Source organism: Mus caroli, unplaced genomic scaffold (assembly GCF_978045245.1).
Source record: "Mus caroli unplaced genomic scaffold, Mus_caroli_1 scaffold_1, whole genome shotgun sequence".
NCBI lineage: Eukaryota > Metazoa > Chordata > Mammalia > Rodentia > Muridae > Mus > Mus caroli.
Window position 1 is genome coordinate 192,614,127 of NW_028227256.1, and position 19,703 is coordinate 192,633,829.

Below are 19,703 nucleotides of genomic sequence, written 5' to 3' on the forward strand. Positions count from 1 at the left end.
TATTCTCTCTTGGAATACCAACAACAGGTCACTCACTTCCCTTTGCCATGCTGAGACACAAAAAGCCCTGGAGGAGACCCCTGAAAGAAATTATTCCATGAGGAACCTGTCCTCTGACTCAGTACTGAGAACTGGCTCAGTGGCAGACTGGCTCCAGAGGGTAGTGTGCCCACTGAGGCAGTACTTAGGACTGACTGACCATTTCATCCTTTTATACAATGGCCATGACCTCTGTGAGAGACTCTAGGAACTGGATGGGTTTGTCTTAGCCTTGAGGAAATTGTGCTGTTTTCTGTAGTTGACCTTCCCCTTGGGCACTGAGGCCTCTGGAAAAGCCTATCAAGAAGGGGCAAAGCCGAGACACACCCAACCCTCAGCTGTTAGGGAGCAGAGGAAATGCCTTGGTATGAGAAGACCAAAACCACTCTGCTTTGTCCTGCATCTGGGAACAACATAAGATGAGCAACTAGCTCCTGTTGGACCAGTTTCTGAGTTCATTCTCTTCTCTTTTAGAATGGAATATCTGCTCTACCATTCAGTAGTAAGGGGAAAGTATTGGGAAGGGGCAATGTCAAAGTACATTCTTCAGGGTACTCTACTTTTTCCTACAGCCTTCCACTTCGTTTCTGGGTGAATGTCATCAAGAACCCTCAATTTGTATTTGACATCCACAAGGGCAGCATCACAGATGCCTGCCTCTCTGTGGTAGCCCAGACCTTTATGGACTCCTGCTCCACATCAGAGCACCGACTAGGCAAGGACTCACCTTCCAACAAGCTGCTCTATGCCAAGGATATCCCCAGTTATAAGAACTGGGTAGAAAGGTCAGTAATTCCCTCAAGACACCCACTGTGAGCATCAGTGGCCACTGAAGAGCTGGACCTTATACCCCCTATGTTGTGGGAAGGAAGGGGACTTGGTGAGGTCTGATAATTATCATCCTAATTAACATTTACTGGTCATGTAAGCATTATTGTGATAAGGATCTTATATGTATTATTTCACTGAAATATTCAAATGGACAGTTGTAAAATAGCTGCTATGATTATCCCTATTTTACTAGCGAATGAATGGAGGCACAGAAAAGCTATGTAACTTGCCAAAGCTCACAAGCTACGAGGTAAAAGAGCTGAAATATGAACACAAGGAGTGTTGCCTGAGTCTGGGGTTTTGACTACTCAGGACCCAGCATAGGACTCAGTCTTAGCTGACTGGAGTGTCCTTCAAAAATTTGGACTGCACCTTAGACTCACACCTCAGCTTGAAGCAGAGGCTACATCAGAGAAGAGATGGAAGGCAGGAACAGTTTGGACCCATGGCTTTATTCTCCCAAGGGACCTGGACCAGGGTGGGTATTGGTGAATGTTTGCTGAACCCCCATCATAGGCTTGTCCTGTCCATGGCAGATACTATGCAGATATTGCCAAGCTCCCAGCCATTAGTGACCAAGATATGAATGCCTACCTCGCGGAGCAGTCCCGCCTGCATGCCACAGAGTTCAATATGCTGAGCGCCCTCAACGAGATCTACTCCTATGTCAGCAAGTACAGTGAGGAGGTAAGACAAGGTCTCAAGGGCTGATACCAACCTGCAACTTAATCTAGGCCCGAAAAAACAGAAGTAGCAGTCACTTTTTAAAAAATCGCAATCTATAGTCAAAGTCATGAGCCCCAAATCATCTTTTCTTTATAAAACAGCCCAACCTCTCCTGATTCATTGAACTCTTCCCTGTCTTCTCTTACTCAAGTATTGCATGATTAATTTTATTCTTTCTTAAGCAATGAATAGAATTATCAGTTTACACTTGGGCAGATCCAGTCAGATTGAGATAGACTGCTGGACTTTGATGTGAACAAAAGTTAACAAGGAAGGTGACAGGCCTTGCATTAGCGCTGAGCCTAAAGAAAGAAACAGCAACAACAACAGAAAATAGTATTCCACACTTAAGTAACTCTAACATATGCTTTAAGCATATGAGAGCTCTATGCACGTGCATATATCCCTGCGCATGTTTGTAGATGTGTGGTCTACATCATGATTTTGTGGCATGCCACCCTTATGGCAGTGGTCCCACCAGAGTAAATGCAGCTGAAAAATTCCTGTGTGACCCCAGAGTCATCTGTACCTCATAGTTCTCATGATTATATGGCCATGCAGTGCAAATGAGCCCACCAAACTGCTAGTTATATGGCTTACAAGACTAAGTATAGTCTGTGCTCTTAATAGTAAATAACTATGTAACTAGTGCATAAACTATGTTTACTATGCTATGTTATGCTTTCGTTAGTATTTTAGAGCATGCTCCTACTTATAAAAACAGAGCCATACATTTCATATGTGTTCTCTTGTACTTGATTCAGTCTCTTGCATGTGAGTACTCTCAGGTGATTTCCTGATGACAAAACCATGTAAGGACTCTTTTCTCTGAAAGCATCCTCACTGTTAAGTAAAGCATAACTATGCATAAATCTATTCACTGAATCATGCCAGCTATTTAACATTACATTCATAAAGGCAGATTAAAAAGGTAGAGGGACAGATGCTGGGTTGATGACTCCAGAAAGTTGAGCCTTTGAAGCTGAATCTTGAGTTACCTGCCTTTGTTTTGCCCTTCAGCTCATCGGGGCACTAGAGCAGGATGAACAGGCCCGACGGCAACGACTGGCCTACAAGGTGGAGCATCTCATCAACGCCATGTCCATAGAGAGCTGAAAGGAAGATATCTTGTTCTTGGAAGAGAGACTCATATAAGCTATCACACTGGCATCTCAAAAGGAAAGATGGGATGAGTGAAGGGTATCAGGCCCCAGAGCTGGCTGTCCTCTAAAACCTCACTGACCGAAGAAGGAAAGGCTCCTCTGTCAATGGCAGCCATGTTTCATCACAGCCAGTTCCTTCCAGAAGAACAGTGAACACCACCCATCACAGTGTGAGCTCAGGACACTACGGGCAAGGAGAAGGTGGCCCTTTAAGCTGAGAGGCTTGAGCCAGATGGTTCTGCCTCTGTGACTGCTGCTTTGCATGAAAATTCATTTGATGTATATTGGAAAATAATGAGAACTTTATTTAATTTTTTAAGAAAAAGGGAAAAAACAGAAATAAAACAAAAACATAAATCCTCCCTGTCCATCCCGTCCAACTTTTGTTTAATTTGATTTCTATTCCCTTTTTAGTAATATTTCCCCTTCCTCTGTAACATCTCTTTCTCAATGTCAGAAAAATACCTGAGAGACGCTGAGTAGAACCAGTACGGAAATGCTCTCCTCTCCCTTGAACTGAGAGGAAGGAGGAGAGGCAGGAAGGAGCAGAAGTTCATACTAACCATTTGGCAAATAAGCCAGGAAGACCTGAATCCCACCACAGCCAGATGCAACTGAGAACTGCAGGCCTTTGTGGAAATTGCAGAAGCTGACCAGATCCACCTGCTAATAGGAAACTGCCTTCCGTGCTGTGCCCTTGTGTATCCTCATCTCCTAAGAGGAGGAAGTACCCAACAAGGACCTGTGAGAACACCTTTTCTTTGTTTCACTTAATCCCAAGCCTCAACAAATGAGAAGTTGGTCCTTGGTACTTTTCCTTTTGGTTTCCCTAGAATTGATATCAGAAACTGAAGAGATGAGGCTTTCATAGAACAGCCACCTCCTTCTTAAGGACTCTGAAAAGAGACCCACAAGCCAGGCACCTGGGGACTGCACAGACCAGGCCTCCTAGGTCTGAGCTGAATGGGGAACATGGGTGTTTGACTTTGAATTCTACTCAACCATCCACTAGTTTACGGCAATTAAAAAGAAAACAAACTCAAACACTGTTTACAGTAAGCAATACTTGAAGAGTGTAGGTTTAAAAAGCAGCAGTATTTATTATTATATTTTCTTTTCTCTTGTGCCTGGAGAGGGGAGGCCAACCTTCACTCATAACCAGAAGCCCCTGACCAACTGGGCATACTGCATTTGCCTCAGTAGAAATGACCATCATCTCTGTCTGTCATGAAACCATGGATGTGAAAGTGTATTACGTCTGAGAAGGCACCTGTCCGTCCCTCTGTCTCCTGATACCTAATGCCATAGATGGCCAGCCTTCCTGAGTATAGCTTCCAAGCAGAGGCCAAGGCTCCATCCTTGGGCCCAGAGGCAAGCTCTGTTGTAGCAGGACAAGAAATTCAACTGTTAAGCCCTCAGGGAATTTAGTCCTCCTGCCTTGGGATGACCCCTAGCAGCCAACTCCAACAGCTTTGCAATTAGCATCTGTCTCTAGGGAGGAGGACAAGAGGATGACAAAGGGTGGGCATGAGGGAATGGTAAACATATGTCCCCTAAGAAGGCATAAATCTTCTGTTTTTTAAGGGGTCAGGAATGCCAGACTGGAAAATGGGGCTGGGAAATGGGGCTAACTATCCCAACAGAGACTGGCCCTGGATTACTTCCTTCACAATTAACTCAGGCCTCAGCTGATTTTTCCAGTTGATTCCAGTATCTGAGATTCTGCTCACCAGATCTGACTGTCTGCACAGGGCAAAGAAGAAAAGCCAAGAAGGTGGCTTCCATGGAATGTATATATCTTCAGATGGCTGTCTCACACACAGCTGAAGCTGTCTGGGCTGTTCAGCTTGTTTCTTGCCTGAATGCAACTGACGAGTGGAGAGAGAAAAGCATTCAGCAAAATACTCAGGAAACTTGCTGATTTTATGATGATTCACAACCAGCCATGTCAAGGCCACTTTTCTTCTGATAATCTACTCATGTTAAAGTTTTTCGGGGCCATATTAATATCCTGGAAAAAAAAAAACTAATGACTGGCCTTTCACACCAAGCCAAAGTGTTTGCTCCTCATATCACCCAAAGCTTATCATCTTAGAACCTGTAATTTATGAAAATGAAAGAAATGTTATAGTCAAAACAAGAATAGGAACAGAAGACAGGATAACTCTGGCTCACCTTTTTTTTTTTTTTTTTTTTTTTTTTTCCCATCTCAGCACCGTTAAAGACTTTCTGAGCAGCTGCTACTGCTCAGGCTGATGTCCAGAGTGCCATTTCATCAAGAAGTAAAAAAGAAAATGTTTTACATCCCTTTCAATAGCATCTTACCCACACCCTTTTCAGTGTGCCTACCTGGTATATCCCAGCAGCCACTTATGGTACCCGTTCACTGCCTCTGGCATGCTTCACTGAAGATGTTTGAGAGTATGGAGAGAATGATGGGAAGAGAGCAAATCAAAGAATGTAGATGAAGGGAGCAGGGCCAACCTGAAAGATGGTCTAGACACTTTGCTAAGGATTCCATGAGTTGGGCAACTTGGGCTGAAAAAGAAGAGTGGCCAAGGGGCACAATTAAAGAAAAACTAAGGAGGAAAATTCAGCTAGAGAGAGGCCATGCCATGCCAGGAGGGTGAGTTATTGTAGAGTCTTGCTCTCATTTTAGCTTTCTACCTATCATTCCACCAGTTCTTTGCTTTAGTTTACTAGTCACTGTTAGTCTACTCCCTGGTGGAGAGGAGAGAAAGTTGATTGGTCACTGTTCTTGCTGTTATCCAACTTGAAGATATTTTGGCCTTTTGTTTAAAAAGAAAAAAAAAATGTTAAAGCTACCACCCTTCCCCTCCAAAAGCCATTTATCTCTGGGGAGTCATGAAATCTCTCTTAAACCTACCTAGCTTTATTTCATTGATCTACACAAAAGGCAATTCTCTAGGAAAGGAATAGGACTGCAGAGGGTTTGGCAAGACAGAGTTCTAGAGGACTGTGTTAAGATTTATCCCTCAACTGGACAACACCTCTTGCCTTCTGTGTGGATCAGGCACTTCTGTGTCTGATGTTCTACCTCTTTCTGTGGTTTGAATCTCAAAATTACTTCTGATCCCTCTTTCTTTATAGAGTGCAGTCATTGAACTCATGGGCACACTGTGATCATACCGAAAGAGGGAACTGTGTCCTTCACTCATTCATTTGGAGAAGAATCCTAAGTAGTAATCGGCTGCCAAGTTCTTAAAGGTCCTACAGACCAGGGTGAATAAGACCACAAAGGTCCTTCTTTCAGCAAATGCAGGTTCTCCAAGCTGCTAGACCTACCACCAATACAGCAGCAGGATGGTTTCCCCACCCTCCCCAGCAGAAAGCACTAGGTGCATAGAAAATGGGGTGTCATTAAGGAAGAAGGCTGACCCACACACACACACACTGCTACCACCTATTTAGTCAGCACAACCTTGCTGCTTTATGCTCCTGACCTTCCTTCAGTTCCACCAGGATGAAAATAGAAATTAGCAGTTAAGGCCCCTGGGCCTGCTGCACATGAGATAAAAGCAGAGGTGGCTGCTAGCAGTCGTCTGATACAACAAGCAGAGACTGCTGGAAGCCTCTAGCTATTGAGTTCTCAGATACTGCACAACTGCCAAATCTGTAATCTCACCTGCTGCCTGGCAATACTAAGCTGGCAGTTACTCAAAAAAGACCCTTTCCAACCACACTGTGTCACAGCTAAGAGCCCTGAATCCTCGACACAGACAGTTAAGAATTGAGATACAGAGGGCCAGGAGGGTGAGGAAATGCAAAGTGGCTTCAGGGACCTAGGGCATGGGGCAGATCTTATAGTGGGAAGAAGGCTGGAAGAGGTGGTCAGGTCCTCCTGATGCCTTGTCTTAGGAATGTGCTTGTAGAATAGTGGCATCTGTTTCATACTCCACATCTCTTTTCCTTCTCTCTATCTTTTCTACTCATTCCCTAGAGTGAAGATTTAGTATCTAAGGCCCAGTGACACTTATAATAAAGAGTAAAATTTCTCTTGGTACTTTCTAGCTAGTCTAGGGAATGTTACAAGAGACAAGCAAGGCCAATGCCTGTCAGACAGGCCTCAACACAATAAACAAACTAGAGAGTCTCCTGCCTTGCACAGGCTCACAACTCACTCTCCTCTCCCATACCATCTCCCCAGACTGAGCTGCCTCCTCCCTGCCTCTTCCCTAGGAACACAGAGAAGGCAGTAAGAAGCTTCTTTGAGACTCAGTCAAGGTCATCATTTTGACATGCTTGGTCTCCATTTTGACATCCACGCGTAAAGAAGTGTGGTCCCCACCAAACAGGACCAAAGTTCCTGAATGTATGGGAGAGAAAGGGACAAGCTCTTTATGCAGGCACATGAAGGCCTTGAGCCAAGTTGCCTCTCCTCATCCTCTCCTACTCAGACCTTTCCCCATGACACACTGGAATCTGTATTATATCTATTTTTAAGAAAGTACAATGCTGGTTGTCTGGTTTTGTTGTTTTTACAGGTGTTATGAAATAATAAGAAAATGAAGTATTTAAAATGTTCCAATAAAGCGGGGTTTTGTTATCTAATATATTATCATGTACCTATTGTAAATATGAAACTCCTATTTTGCAAGCCAAGGACACAATTTGTACTGTTGTTATATATAAATAAAGATTACTGGATAAAAAAAAATCTTAAATCTTCAAATAAACGCAGTTATTTGGCCACATGGGTATAGAATAATTTTGGGGTCTATACAAGAAGCAGATAGTCAGAAAGAGCAACTGAGTTGCTGTGAATGAATCTGAGGAAACTGTGGAGCCAGAGCTATTCATGTCTAGCCATCTTCATCACACACGTGCATACACTGTCTGCTCCAGGCATATCAGTGTGTGAACACTGCCCTCTAGCCCCAGGACTTCAGAATACAGCTTGCCTCTGGGGAGGCTGCAGGCTCCTTTCCAGAGCGAGTTCTTAGACTAGTGTCACCTCTCTCCCCAGGACCAGCCCTTCCAAAAACAACACTCACTCATGGATTAAGTGCTAGGGTGAAATGTGAATGAGAGAAGCCTGGCCCTTGTTGCTACTGCTTAGGATGATTCTGAGGGAGACTTTCCGTTAAGCATTGAGATAGGTAGTGGTGTTCATATTTGCTTCAGAAATTAAAAGTGAATAAAGTGAAAGATGTCAGATGGTGAGTACTTTTAGATCCAGCCCAGGGGAAGAATGTGAAGACAGCCCCTGATTGGGGGGTTGTGAAAAGAAAAAAAAATGGATCTGAGAAGCAGAACTTCCACTGTTCTGTAATGAGCCTGAAGAGAAGAAATCTTCAAACTCCCTATAAACTGAGGGTGATATGCCCCTCCCTTTACCCTTATTTTCCTGTTTTTATCCTGCAATTCAGTGATGTGTGACATTTTCACTCTCTTACTGGTGAGATACATTAGATGAGAACGACTCAAGAACCTGTCCCAGCCAAGTGTATTCAGGAGTTTCTCGTCCTTTTCTATTAGAAAACAGGACCAGAAGGATTTTCTGAGAAGCAGGGTATCCCTGACTTTGAACCTTAGTCTAGAAGGAACATCCAACACACATAAAGAACCCTAGTACTCATTAAACAGAATTTTGGAAATGAGAGCATGTTAGTATATAGATATTCTTATATAATTATATATATGTATAAGTATATAGATATTCTTATATAATTATATATATGTATATATATATATATATATATACACATACAAACAGTATATGCTACATTTGTAGAAAAGTTATACAGAAGAAAGAAAGAGAGAGAGAGAGAGAGAGAGGAAGGAAGAAAGGAAGAAAAGAAAGAAGGAAAGAAAGAAAGAAAGAAAGAAAGAAAGAAAGAAAGAAAGAAAGAAAGAAAGAAAGAAAGAAAGAAAAAGAAGAATTTATTATGTAGCCCAGTCTGGCCTGAAACTCATGATTCTTAATCCAGGGAGTACTGGGATTTTAGGTATATACCACCTCAACAGGCTCAAAGAAATAATTCTTGAGATTTTCTACCCAGTACTCAGCAACTCGTAGTGCTTTTTTGTATTTGTATTCCTGTGCATTTATCTCTCACTCCCCCTCTCCTCCCCTGAAATGAAAGGACAGTACAGTGCCAAGGTCTGAGTGGAAACACTGTGCATTGTGTTCAATACCATAGCTTGTCTGAAGGGCATATCCCCATTTTGTTAACATTAAGTCATCCTCTGCTGTCCACCATGTATATGAAGGTGTGACACACAATACTGTAGCCCTGGTGAGCTAACACCAGCTTCTGTTACTGCCTGGTCATGGACTGACCTTGCACCTCAATGGCTAGAACTCATTTTCAGTTGTAGTTGTTTTTTCAGAGTGGTTTTAATGTGTCCAAAGCTAGTGGACTACCGTGAAGTCAGTTTGTCCAGTTGCCCTTAAAGGGCCTATCTCAGGACAGTTTTTCATTCAAGGATGTCAGGCATAAAGGCAGGTTCTATAAAAAGACTTCCTACTCATAAATTTAAATCATTCATAGTCAGCATTAAAATGGTGTTTACAATGAAGATAATTGAAGGCTCAGCATAGAAATAGCAATCCTAAAACATTTAATATTACTTAGTATTTAACACTTCACAGCCGCAAAACTCTAGCTCCAGTACCCCAAGATGACACAGATCCTTCTCATCTGTGTCAAAAGCATCCCCCCAAAAAGACAAAGTAAACCAAAACAAAAACTAAGATCAGGTCAGAGCTGGAGTGCCTCAATCCCTAGCATGGGCTCTGTCTTCTTCAAAGAAATATTCTAAGAACAGCTATTTGTACTATTCTATTTCCCACATCACCTAAACCCAGGTCTCTTAAAGCAAATTGTCTTACAATATTTACAGCTTTGTGAGTATTGCAGAAGACAGAAAAAACCACAAACAACTGCAGGACCAAATTCTCCAGGAGGGAAGGGCAATTTCTAGGCGGAATTCTTATCCTGGAGCTAGTTCCTTCACGTGTCCAGTTTAGTGACTACATAAATTATATCTGTCATTTTCTGAGTACTTCACTTACTTTTCAAGTTTGTAAATCTGTGCACCAACAATTCTAGATCTCTAGAAGATCTAAGAGAGAATAGCTATCTCAAAACTATTAAAATGCACCATGGATTTTAAATGTAATGAAAAGCTTGCCTAAAATTGCCTCCATTCTTTTAATTGATTTGGTAATTTTTTTAAGACTGTAATATTATTTTTTAAAACACTGGAACCTGTAAGATAATTCAACCACTTGCCACACAAGTCTCTTTTTTCTGATCTCCGTGTGTGACTTGGCATACATGTGTTTATATACACATGTCATATACATACATACCAACAAAACAAAAATAAATAATAATAAAAATTTTTTTAGAATAAGACATAGCTTTTTATTGGTCTAACCTGGTCTAATCCACATGCCTAGTGACAGACTTGGCCAGTTTTCTCCATCTGTCTCCAGTCTTCCCTTTGTCGAGAGCTCCTGGCTTGACCCAGGAAAGAAGATTATCATGGGCAAGGATGGCAGACATTCAGTTGGGACCTGAAGGGGTTCAGTGTGATAGAGATATGGGGCTGCTGGGCAGAGGGAGGATAGTGCCCTGCACAGCTCTTGCTTGGACAGAATGGGAGGGGTCAGAAGGGAAGAACTTTCCCAGCAGCTCCCACTGTGCCCTTCTTGCCATCAGCATCTCTCCCTCAGCTTCCTTAACGTTTCACTCCAGTTAGACCTTTTTCTGCTCCATATCTTTAATTTTTTTCTGCTATTTTCTGTTTGTCTAACAGTTGGTTGTGAATTACTTCCTTGGACTGTAGAATAAACATTCTTCCTACGCCTTCATACGTTAGTCTCATCTACCAGTGTCATAATCTCTATGTCCATAAATTGTGCATGCTTTTTCTTTCTGTTTAGCAGTTCAATCTGTATGTCTGCAAGTTTCACCTTCTGTTGAGTATCAATAACTTTGGCTTGAACCTCTGTGAAGGTCTTCTTCAACTCCATATTCACAGAGGTTGCCATATTGGAGCATTATATATGCCTGTACTAGAGGCTAACCAGAAAAGGTATAATAATAATAATAATAATAATAATAATAATAATAATAATTTTAAAGAAAATACTCCCCTCCCCATGAGAAAATTCTTCACTTTTGGTCTGTTCGTGCCCACTCTAAACTATGGATTGTCACCTTTATTGAATGCCATGTATAGTCCATTAAAATCTGAATGGGGAGGATTATGTTAATAAAGTTATATGAATATACAACTTCAAGTGGAGAAAAGGAACTGTAACCAGTTCACAGTGATTACACAAGAAGAAAGTTATGTGCACAATTTGTTTACCAAAATGACAGATTAGATTATAATCAGTAGTATTCAATAAATGTGGAATATTTTTTAAATTCTGGCTTTTTTGTGATCTCAGTCATAGTCTTGGATAGTAAGTAACCTACTCCACAGAATTCTTTATTATACAGTATGCTTTCCCCTCCCTTCTCCTGACCAGGCCTTTACTTCTGCTTTCTACCCTTACCATATATGCAAGCATTCTTCAGCACACACTCAGCCATGTAACTCAGCAGGATGGACACTGTAAAGTAGCCAGGGAAGAGGAAGAGATGAAAGTGTGGTGGTTTGAATATGCTTGGCTCAGAGAGTGACACTATTAGGAGGTGTGGTGTTGTTGGAGTAGGTGTGGCCTTATTGGCAGAAGTGTGTCATTGTAGGTGCAGGCTTTAAGACCCTCATCCTAGCTGCCTAAAAACCAGTCTTCTCCTGTTTGTTTTGGAACCATATGTAGAACTTTCTGCTCCTCCATCCCCATGCCTGCCTGGACTCTGCCATGCTCCTGCCTTGATAACAATGGTCTGAATCTCTGAACCTATAAACCAGCCCAATTAAATATTGTCCTTTGTAATAATTGCCTTGGTCATGGTATTTGTTCACAGAAGTAAAACCCTAACTCTTGCGGGGAAATATTAAAAAGAACTAGGCACATTCCCATGCTTGTGCTGACAGCTATCTGCCCCGTGGCCTGGCTGGCAATGCACTGGCAGGCAATGGCCAACCATGTTTTTATCTCATGGAGACTCTGATTCAGTGCTCTGAAATCTCTCCACCCACTTGCTAAGTTCCCACTTGTGGGTCACTACCACACCAACCCCATGCTTCAAATTCCCCACAGCCTTTGTGGTGCACCTCAGGCAAACCTGCTTTGCCACTGTACCTTTCTCTCTTGAACAGGAATGAACAGCCATGTGAAGGAAAACACAACACAAACTTAGTTCAGAAACTACAGTAACTCAATCGTTGGGCACAGCAACTAAAATCGTAATCTTCTAAGCTTTATTAAATCTAAATCCTACGGTGGCAAATCCTGACATATTCAATATTGAAACTGGGAGACACTTGTAGCTATATCTTGTCCTCACAATATCCCAGTCCAAAATGACCTAACTCTCTCCTGCTTCCTCTCTTCCTTGGTCCAACCTGGAAGTCCTGCCTCCTTGTCCAATGATTGGCTCCTTTATTCATTAGGGGATTTGTTCACAAGAAGTCACCTAGGTACTTGACTCACTCCTTGTTATCAGCCCCTCCCAGGAAAGAGGAATTAGCATCAAAATCCAAACAGCACCAGGCCTATCCACAACACTAAGACAGAAGGCAGAGTTTCCACCCCAGCCAGGACTGTTGACCCCACTTGTCTGGGTATTAAAATAATCTTGGCTATGGTTCAGGTGAACAGCCTCAAACATCTAAACCTGACTTCACCAGACTCTACACCAAGGAGAGCTGGGGTTAGAATCCTTGAAGCTCAAGAAACCTGAGCTTTCACTAGACGTGATAAGTCCACATTCAGATGAATGCTTGGAGGAGGGACATTCCCAGAGCTCTGACTAAACGTGCCAAAGAGTTTTGGAATACAAATAGTTGGGTTGAGAAATGTACTCTGCCACGTAGGAGCTAGGTAGTAGTTTGTACATTTCTTAGTCCCTCTGAGGTGATCTTCTGCTATTAAATGCACTCAGTATTAACTGAAATAGCAACAGTGAAAATTAGAGGTAATGTATATAATAGCGTGTGGCTGGCCTGGCATCGACAAGCACTTAAGAAAAACAGACCTTTAGTTTCTAATTATTACCCTACATCACCACTGAAATACTTGGCCTTGCATTCTTCCCTGGGAAAATATGAGTCTAGTGTTCTTTCAGAGAAGCTTATCTGACTGAGCAGAGCCTGCCTAAGAATGTTCTGAACACAAATCTAGGAATCTGGCATTAAATTGTTCCTTAGTTCCCTGAGTGACTATAAGTAAGGAGTAATAACATATGATTATAATCCCAGCAGTCTGAAGATAAAGGCAAGAGGATTAAGAGTTAGAAGGCAGCATGGGATACATATTTACATACACATACACACACACAAAGACACACACATACACAATACACACATACACATGCATGTGCACACACATTTGCATGTGGGCACACATGCACAGACACAAGCAAACACAGGCATGCACATGCATACGCACCAGTTCCTAGGACATGAAGACACAGATATCACAGAGATACTTGAACATCAATGCATTAATATTTATTATAGTACTAGAACCAAGCAATAGTCCAAACTTAGCATAGTAAAAAGTTTTTTAATAAAACTAAAGAAAATGTGATCTGTATCTAATAGATATTTTCAGCCACAATTAACAAAATTATATCATTTGCCAGAAAGTGGATGAAAATGAAGACAATCATATTAAATGTCTCAGAAAGGCAAATAGTGCATATTTTCTCATCGATGGTTCCAAGACCTTATATAGATACATAGAATTATTCATACATACTTCGCATGAAAGTTGAAAAGTGTGTGTGTGTGTGTGTGTGTGTGTGTGTGTGTGTGTGTGTGGAGAATAAAAGCAGAAAACAGGAAGGAAGAATGGAAAGAAAGGAAATATAAATATGTATGAAAAATACGCTTAAAGTACAATAGATATTCATGTAAAATTAAATACAATTAAGCAATTTTTAAAAACTAATAAAGCTTTAGGTCACAGTGCTGACTACATTCAGGAAATGAGTGCTGTTTTGGGAGGAAGTAGAAAGTAACTCCAGGGGCCATCTACATGGGATAGTCCTCCCATACTCATGATGAAAGGAACATGGCAATGTCGAGTAGTATGGATTAGACAAGATTATAATAGATTAGAAACAGATTCTGACACATACATAGGAGAAGTACTGGCTGTGTATTCTTAATACCCTAGACCAAGGTCAATATTACTTCTAGAGTCTTTATTCTGATCCACTGGTGTATGCTTCTGTTTTTATGCAAATACAATGTCACTTTCATGAAAGAGAGAAGTTTTGAGGGAAGCAAGTGGTGACTAGAAACCATTTAACAAGGTCTGAGTCATAAAAACTAAAACAGAGGCTTGGGGAGAAGAGGCAGTTTAAAAGAGAATCTCCTTCGACTTTCATGGTGTGCACTAAAATTTCATTTTAAATCAGTCAACCTACAAAAACAATAGCACTCAAAGAAAACAACCAAAATCATGCTCTGTTATCTCAGAATTGCAAGACCAAATCATATTAAAACAGCAACTTAGGGATATAAGACACATACTGAACCCAGGCCTTTGCCAGACCCCAGATGGAAGGTTTTTTCCACCTGGATCTAGGTAAGATAATTCTAAAATTCATTTGAAAAACATATCATGAGTAGCCTTTATCCCCTTAAAAACAAAGTAATTTTAAGAGGTGTTTCCTCTAAGACATAAAAATGCTACATTTCATATATAAACATGTTTGTCATATTTTAAAATACATGGAAAGATAAAAGTGCAACAATAAGAGGATGTTTGTAGCTGAAGAACCAACTGAATGCAGTAAAATAGCTCAGAATTACCCACTTCATGTTTAATAAATATTATCACGTGGTAAAGGCGGCATCCAAGACAACATTGTTTAATAAGCAATGATAGAATGAATGAGTAGCTATTCCAGGGGAAAACCAGATTAAATCATCAGTTAGCAATGTAAAACAAAATAGACTTCAGATGAATTTAAGAATTAAAAGTATAAAAAGGAGCTGTAAAATACTTAGAGTACAACATAAACTTGTGTATTTATTTTTATCATGGAGATGGTATTTCTAATCTGCAAAACAATTGAAGAAAACACAAAGAAAAACTGATATGTTTGGCTGCATAAAAATTGGAACCATCTCCATAAAGGAACATCCTAGAAAGTAAAAATAAACAATAAAATCAACTTGAGAAGATGTCTGTAACAAAAATATCAAAATGTTAATAGTCTTAAAATAAGAAATAATGTTTATAGATATAAATAAAATACTAACCCCTTTAAATATGCAAAGAACAAGAATAGGCTATTGGAATAAATACAAATAATGGTTTATAATAAAGCAATGTAGAGATGTTTTACTGTAATCAATGTATGTGAAAAAATACAATAATGAATAGCAAACATTGGAAATGTCAACACAGAGCAATGATTAGGAAGGTACCTGCCTCTTACACACCTCTACCTTCATAGTCATTTACACTAAGTTTCTTCAGTATAACAGGGCAATAAGTCCCCCAAATCTCTAAAATAATAATTGTCTTTATTACAATACTACTTTGGCTCTGAGAAAGTGAAAATAAGGATAAGCAGAGATGTCCACCATTTGTTTGTTTGTTTATAAGTAATAAGCAAAACAAATCAAATATCTACCAATAAGAAAATTTAAGTAAATTATAGCATATCCTCAAATGGGATATTATATTCTCTGAAATGAAAACTTACGTTTCTTTGGAAAGTCATTTATGTTGTATGATATTTTGCTGTGGCAAACACATGAAGGAGTGTTTTCCTAGAGCAGACACAGGTGCAAGTATGTTTTGCCAAAGCAGACATGTGAAGAAGCATTTTGCCGAAGCAGGGACATGTGATGAAGGACTCTTCACTAACAATAGGCTTGCACTGGTTCACCTTACATTGAGTAGATGAGCTCCATTTGTCGTGACTCTATAGAGAGAAAAGCGCCAAAAATCTTCTGGTGGTGTTCTAGTGGCTTCTTGCCACTTCTGCACACAGTGATACAGACTCACGTAGAGTTTTGCTCAGACAGACTCACATGCTGAGGCAAGACACGTGGTGAGGCAAGACCCACAGAGGACATGTGATGTTTGGAGGGAGTATAGATAGGACTCAATGGACAATGACAGGGTTGGGCTTGCAAAGCTAGCTTTGTATCGCTTGTTGGTCTCCAGTCTTCACTGATTTTCACTTCGTTGAGAGAGGCACCACAGAGAACTTCTCCTGGCATGATTCTGGTCATTGGTCCTAATCAATCCTGCTGACTTGGGCCAATTTGGCTGAGGCCTGGCTGTTTCTACTAGGCCATGCCACCGCTGCTGTTTTGTGTTTGATTCTTGTTTGCTATCCTAACACTACTGAACTGGACTGCTAGTATACTCATACAGTATTTGTGAGTGGATCAAGCGGCCGCTGTTGAATCCTATGAACTGAATTGCTAGTTTCCTGACAATTAATATTAGATTTGCTCCAAAGAAATATTTGGGGTCTGCAACCCTATAGAAGAAACTAACCAGTACCTCACAGAGTTGAGTCTCCAGTTGCATATGTAGCAGAGGATGGCCAAGTCAGCCATCAATGGGAGGAGAGGCCCTTGGTCTTGCAAAGATCATATGCCCCAGTATAGGGGAATGCCAGGGCCAGGAAGCAGGAGTGGGTGGGTTGGGGAGCAGGGCGGGGGAGGGTACAGGAGGCTTTGGGGATAGCATTTGGACTGTAAATGAAAAAAATAAATCTAATAAAAAGGTTTAAAAAATATTTCTAAACAGGTTCACTTGCCCCCATATCCTTATAACCTTTCTTTCTACTATCTCTGGTGGGTGGTGGGCTAGAAGGGAGGTTAAAGCATTTAAGAACCCATATTAAAAGTAGGTTTTGAAAAAAATCTAGCTTACAATTCTCTTTTAAAATTATGTCTACAAGGGGTTAATGGTAATTTCTAGAGCTGATTACAGTATATTAATGAAATATGAATAAGCCAGTTGGGTTGTGGGCATATTTTGCTTCTTACTGGTTTCTAACCCCCCGTTTTACCTTTAATGACCATTTCTATCCCCCCCTTTCTTTCTTTTTGTGATGCAGGGTAGGAAACAAACCTAGGGCCTCATACATGCTAGACTATCTTTACATCAACATCTCCCTCTAGCATGTCATTTTTTAAAGACAAACTTTACCCCTAAGCTCTGCTTCTTACCACCACTCATCTGAGGCAGCAGGGTTTCAATGCCCACACCCAAATTTCAGCAGATCCTTGAATTCCATGTTGTAAACTCACCCATTTATTTTGGTAATCTCTCTTCCTCCTCTAACCCTACATAATTGGAAGAGTACACAGCCTCTCATAGCAGAAGCTTTGAAGGAAGCCATAACTCCAAAGCTCTAGTACCCCAAAGAAAACTACTAGTCCTAAACTTTGGCATGGTCAGATCTACTAAAGTCCAATCTGACTTCTGTCCAAGCACAAGGCCTGGCTGATGGCTATGGGTAAGTCTTCCCACTGAGCTGGCAAGTAAGTTCAAGAGAAATAAGTTCTGTTTTGCTTATCCCTGTGTCTGGCTTACAGAGAATTCAAACACTGAACAATGAACAAATGCACAGACTGGCTGTAAAAGGTGACCACTCTAATGTGGGGATGAGTGTGAACAATGTGGTCAGCTGTCAGTCTGGGTTTCCACAGCATCCTTATTGATCAGAGAATGCCTTACACTGCCACTCCCCAAAGATTAGGCCACTGTGCTGTAGGCACAAAAACTTTAACCTTGATTCCTTGAGTTTTCTCTGATGGTCTGAAACACATGCATCTCTTTATCCCTCTGGCTTTCTCTGAATCAATTCCAGCACTGGTGAAAGGTAGTAATTTAATAACTAGAGCCCCCCGACCCCCGACAAAAAAAAGGCCCAACTACTAATTGTTTCGATATCTCCCTGTTGCTGTATCACTTTGGGATTTTTCTGGGTGGAATATAAATAAGCCAACTCTATTAATAAAGTATTTGGCCAAAGGAAGAACATCTACTTCCCAGATCCCAGAGGACATGGAAATGGTTTAGTGGCCCATGGAGCAAGAGACTTGATTACAGGAATGAAGTATCTGCCTCTTTGCTTTCCTCCTAGAGAGTCTGCACTCCCAGCAGATTCCGCTTGGGCCCAGGGGAAGAGGGCAGCAAATCTTTGTTGTCTAAAAATTACAATTTAGAAGAATTTGTGCATTCATTGGCTCAAGGGTATCTCTGGAAAATAATAGTTAGTGGGGTAGAACCTGCTGTATTTCAGGGACTTTATTGTTCCCTTATAATTAAGTCCTGCACAGAAATCCACTTACAAATGTTCTCAATTACCCTCTAGCTAAGTGCTAAGAGAAGGGGGAAGGGCTTCTAGACTTAAATAACTCTGGATAAAAATTAATACTATAGCTATGTTGGATAATTAAAAGTGCTGCCTCCATTAGTGGGCTTTTATATTAATAAATGACATTATTATCATATTCAACAACCAAGGCTGCTATCAAGTCTGCTCTGTCAGCCCTACTCTTGAAAGTACAAGTTCATTGGCCACAGTACAGGTTTTGTGGGAAAAGAGGAGGCAACAGAGTCCTTGCTCATGGTTCACTGAGATAGGCACTTTAACAAGTATCTCCTCAGGCATTCCTCACATCAGCTCTACTTGGAATGTTACAAACTGATGTGCAGAAGAGCAAACTGAGACTTATAAAGTCAAGATTCTCTCCTATGAAGAAGCAGAGCTAGCCTCAAACCTAAGTAAGTATTCAGAGCCTCAAATTCAAGCAAGCATTTGCTCCATTGCAAAGTTGATTTTCCTTAACGGATGAGTTAGGCAGGTAGGGATTTTAGTGGGTGTTATATACCTAGCAGGTAGAAGGTAGAAACTTCCCTTGGGCATACTTTCAGCATTCTGTCCTGGGCAATCACTTCTTTACTGATCTATCCTGGGGCTTAGATACTTTACTGTTTCAAGTAATGCTATGGCTGTCCCCTGTTCTCAGGGAGACAAACAAGTATTTATGATGGTAGAGCTGCAGAAACCTGAGGGAAGACCTGGCCAGATCTGGGTGTAGGGAAACGTTTTCAGAGAAGCTGGCATCTACGGTGTTTGGAAGCACAGAGAAGTGACCCCAGCCAAGTGGTAAGATGAAGGAAGGATCCAAGGGAAGGAATTATGTATGAGAGTAGCTGAAATACCCTGTAATGCTGGAGAGGGAGGTAGGGCCAGATCAATCCAGACAGCTCTGCTGGCCTTGCTCACAGCTTGAGCAGTTCACTGGCAATGAAGGTTTCTGATAGTAACTGCTATGAGCAGGCTTTTCACAGTAGTTCCTCTGGCAGTGGTGGAGGACATGCTGGCCAACCACATGTCACCATGATAGCCAGAGTGACAGTGGGAATTACAGAAGAACCCTTACCAGAGATGACAAGATACAGAACTCAATGAGTGCAGTGACTTCACAAGTCTAATGTAGGGAAATGGAGAAACAGTGTCTGTCCTTGATATTATGCTTGAGCCAAGAGAAGAGATTCCAGAAAATGGGCAAGAGAGGATGGTAAACAGGATAGCTCGGATAGCTCTGGGAAGAAAACATTAAACTCAATTTTAAATATGAAAGCCCTTGGTCCCTAAGGGATATGCTCACTGAACTGCTAGCTGCATGGTCCAGATGGCCTATAGAGAGGAAAGCATCTGGAGGAATCTTTGCAAAGTGTCAACATCAGTGATAAATGAAGGATGGGCATCCATGGAATCACCCAGAGGCATGAGTGGGTAGAATGGCCACATAGGTCTCTATTGAGCTTGAAAATCTTAGTTTATCCTTGTAGCTCACCTT

The 19,703-nt window shown here is 41.2% G+C and overlaps 1 protein-coding gene and 1 pseudogene across 1 annotated transcript in view; one reads left to right on the top strand and one right to left on the bottom strand.

Moving 5' to 3' along the window:
• Plxna2 (plexin A2) overlaps nt 1–7,521 on the top strand; it is a 194,176-nt gene extending 186,655 nt beyond the window's left edge. Inside the window, exons 30-32 of the mRNA XM_021173227.3 lie at nt 612–824; nt 1,407–1,557; nt 2,617–7,521. Coding sequence (XP_021028886.1) covers nt 612–824; nt 1,407–1,557; nt 2,617–2,712 — 460 coding nt within the window. The 3' untranslated portion in view covers nt 2,713–7,521. The remainder of the gene's footprint in view (nt 1–611; nt 825–1,406; nt 1,558–2,616) is intronic.
• Nucleotides 7,522–10,315: 2,794 nt separating this feature from the next.
• On the bottom strand, nt 10,316–10,782 carry LOC110296672 (prefoldin subunit 1 pseudogene; annotated as a pseudogene).
• Between the last annotated feature and the right edge of the window lie 8,921 nt (nt 10,783–19,703).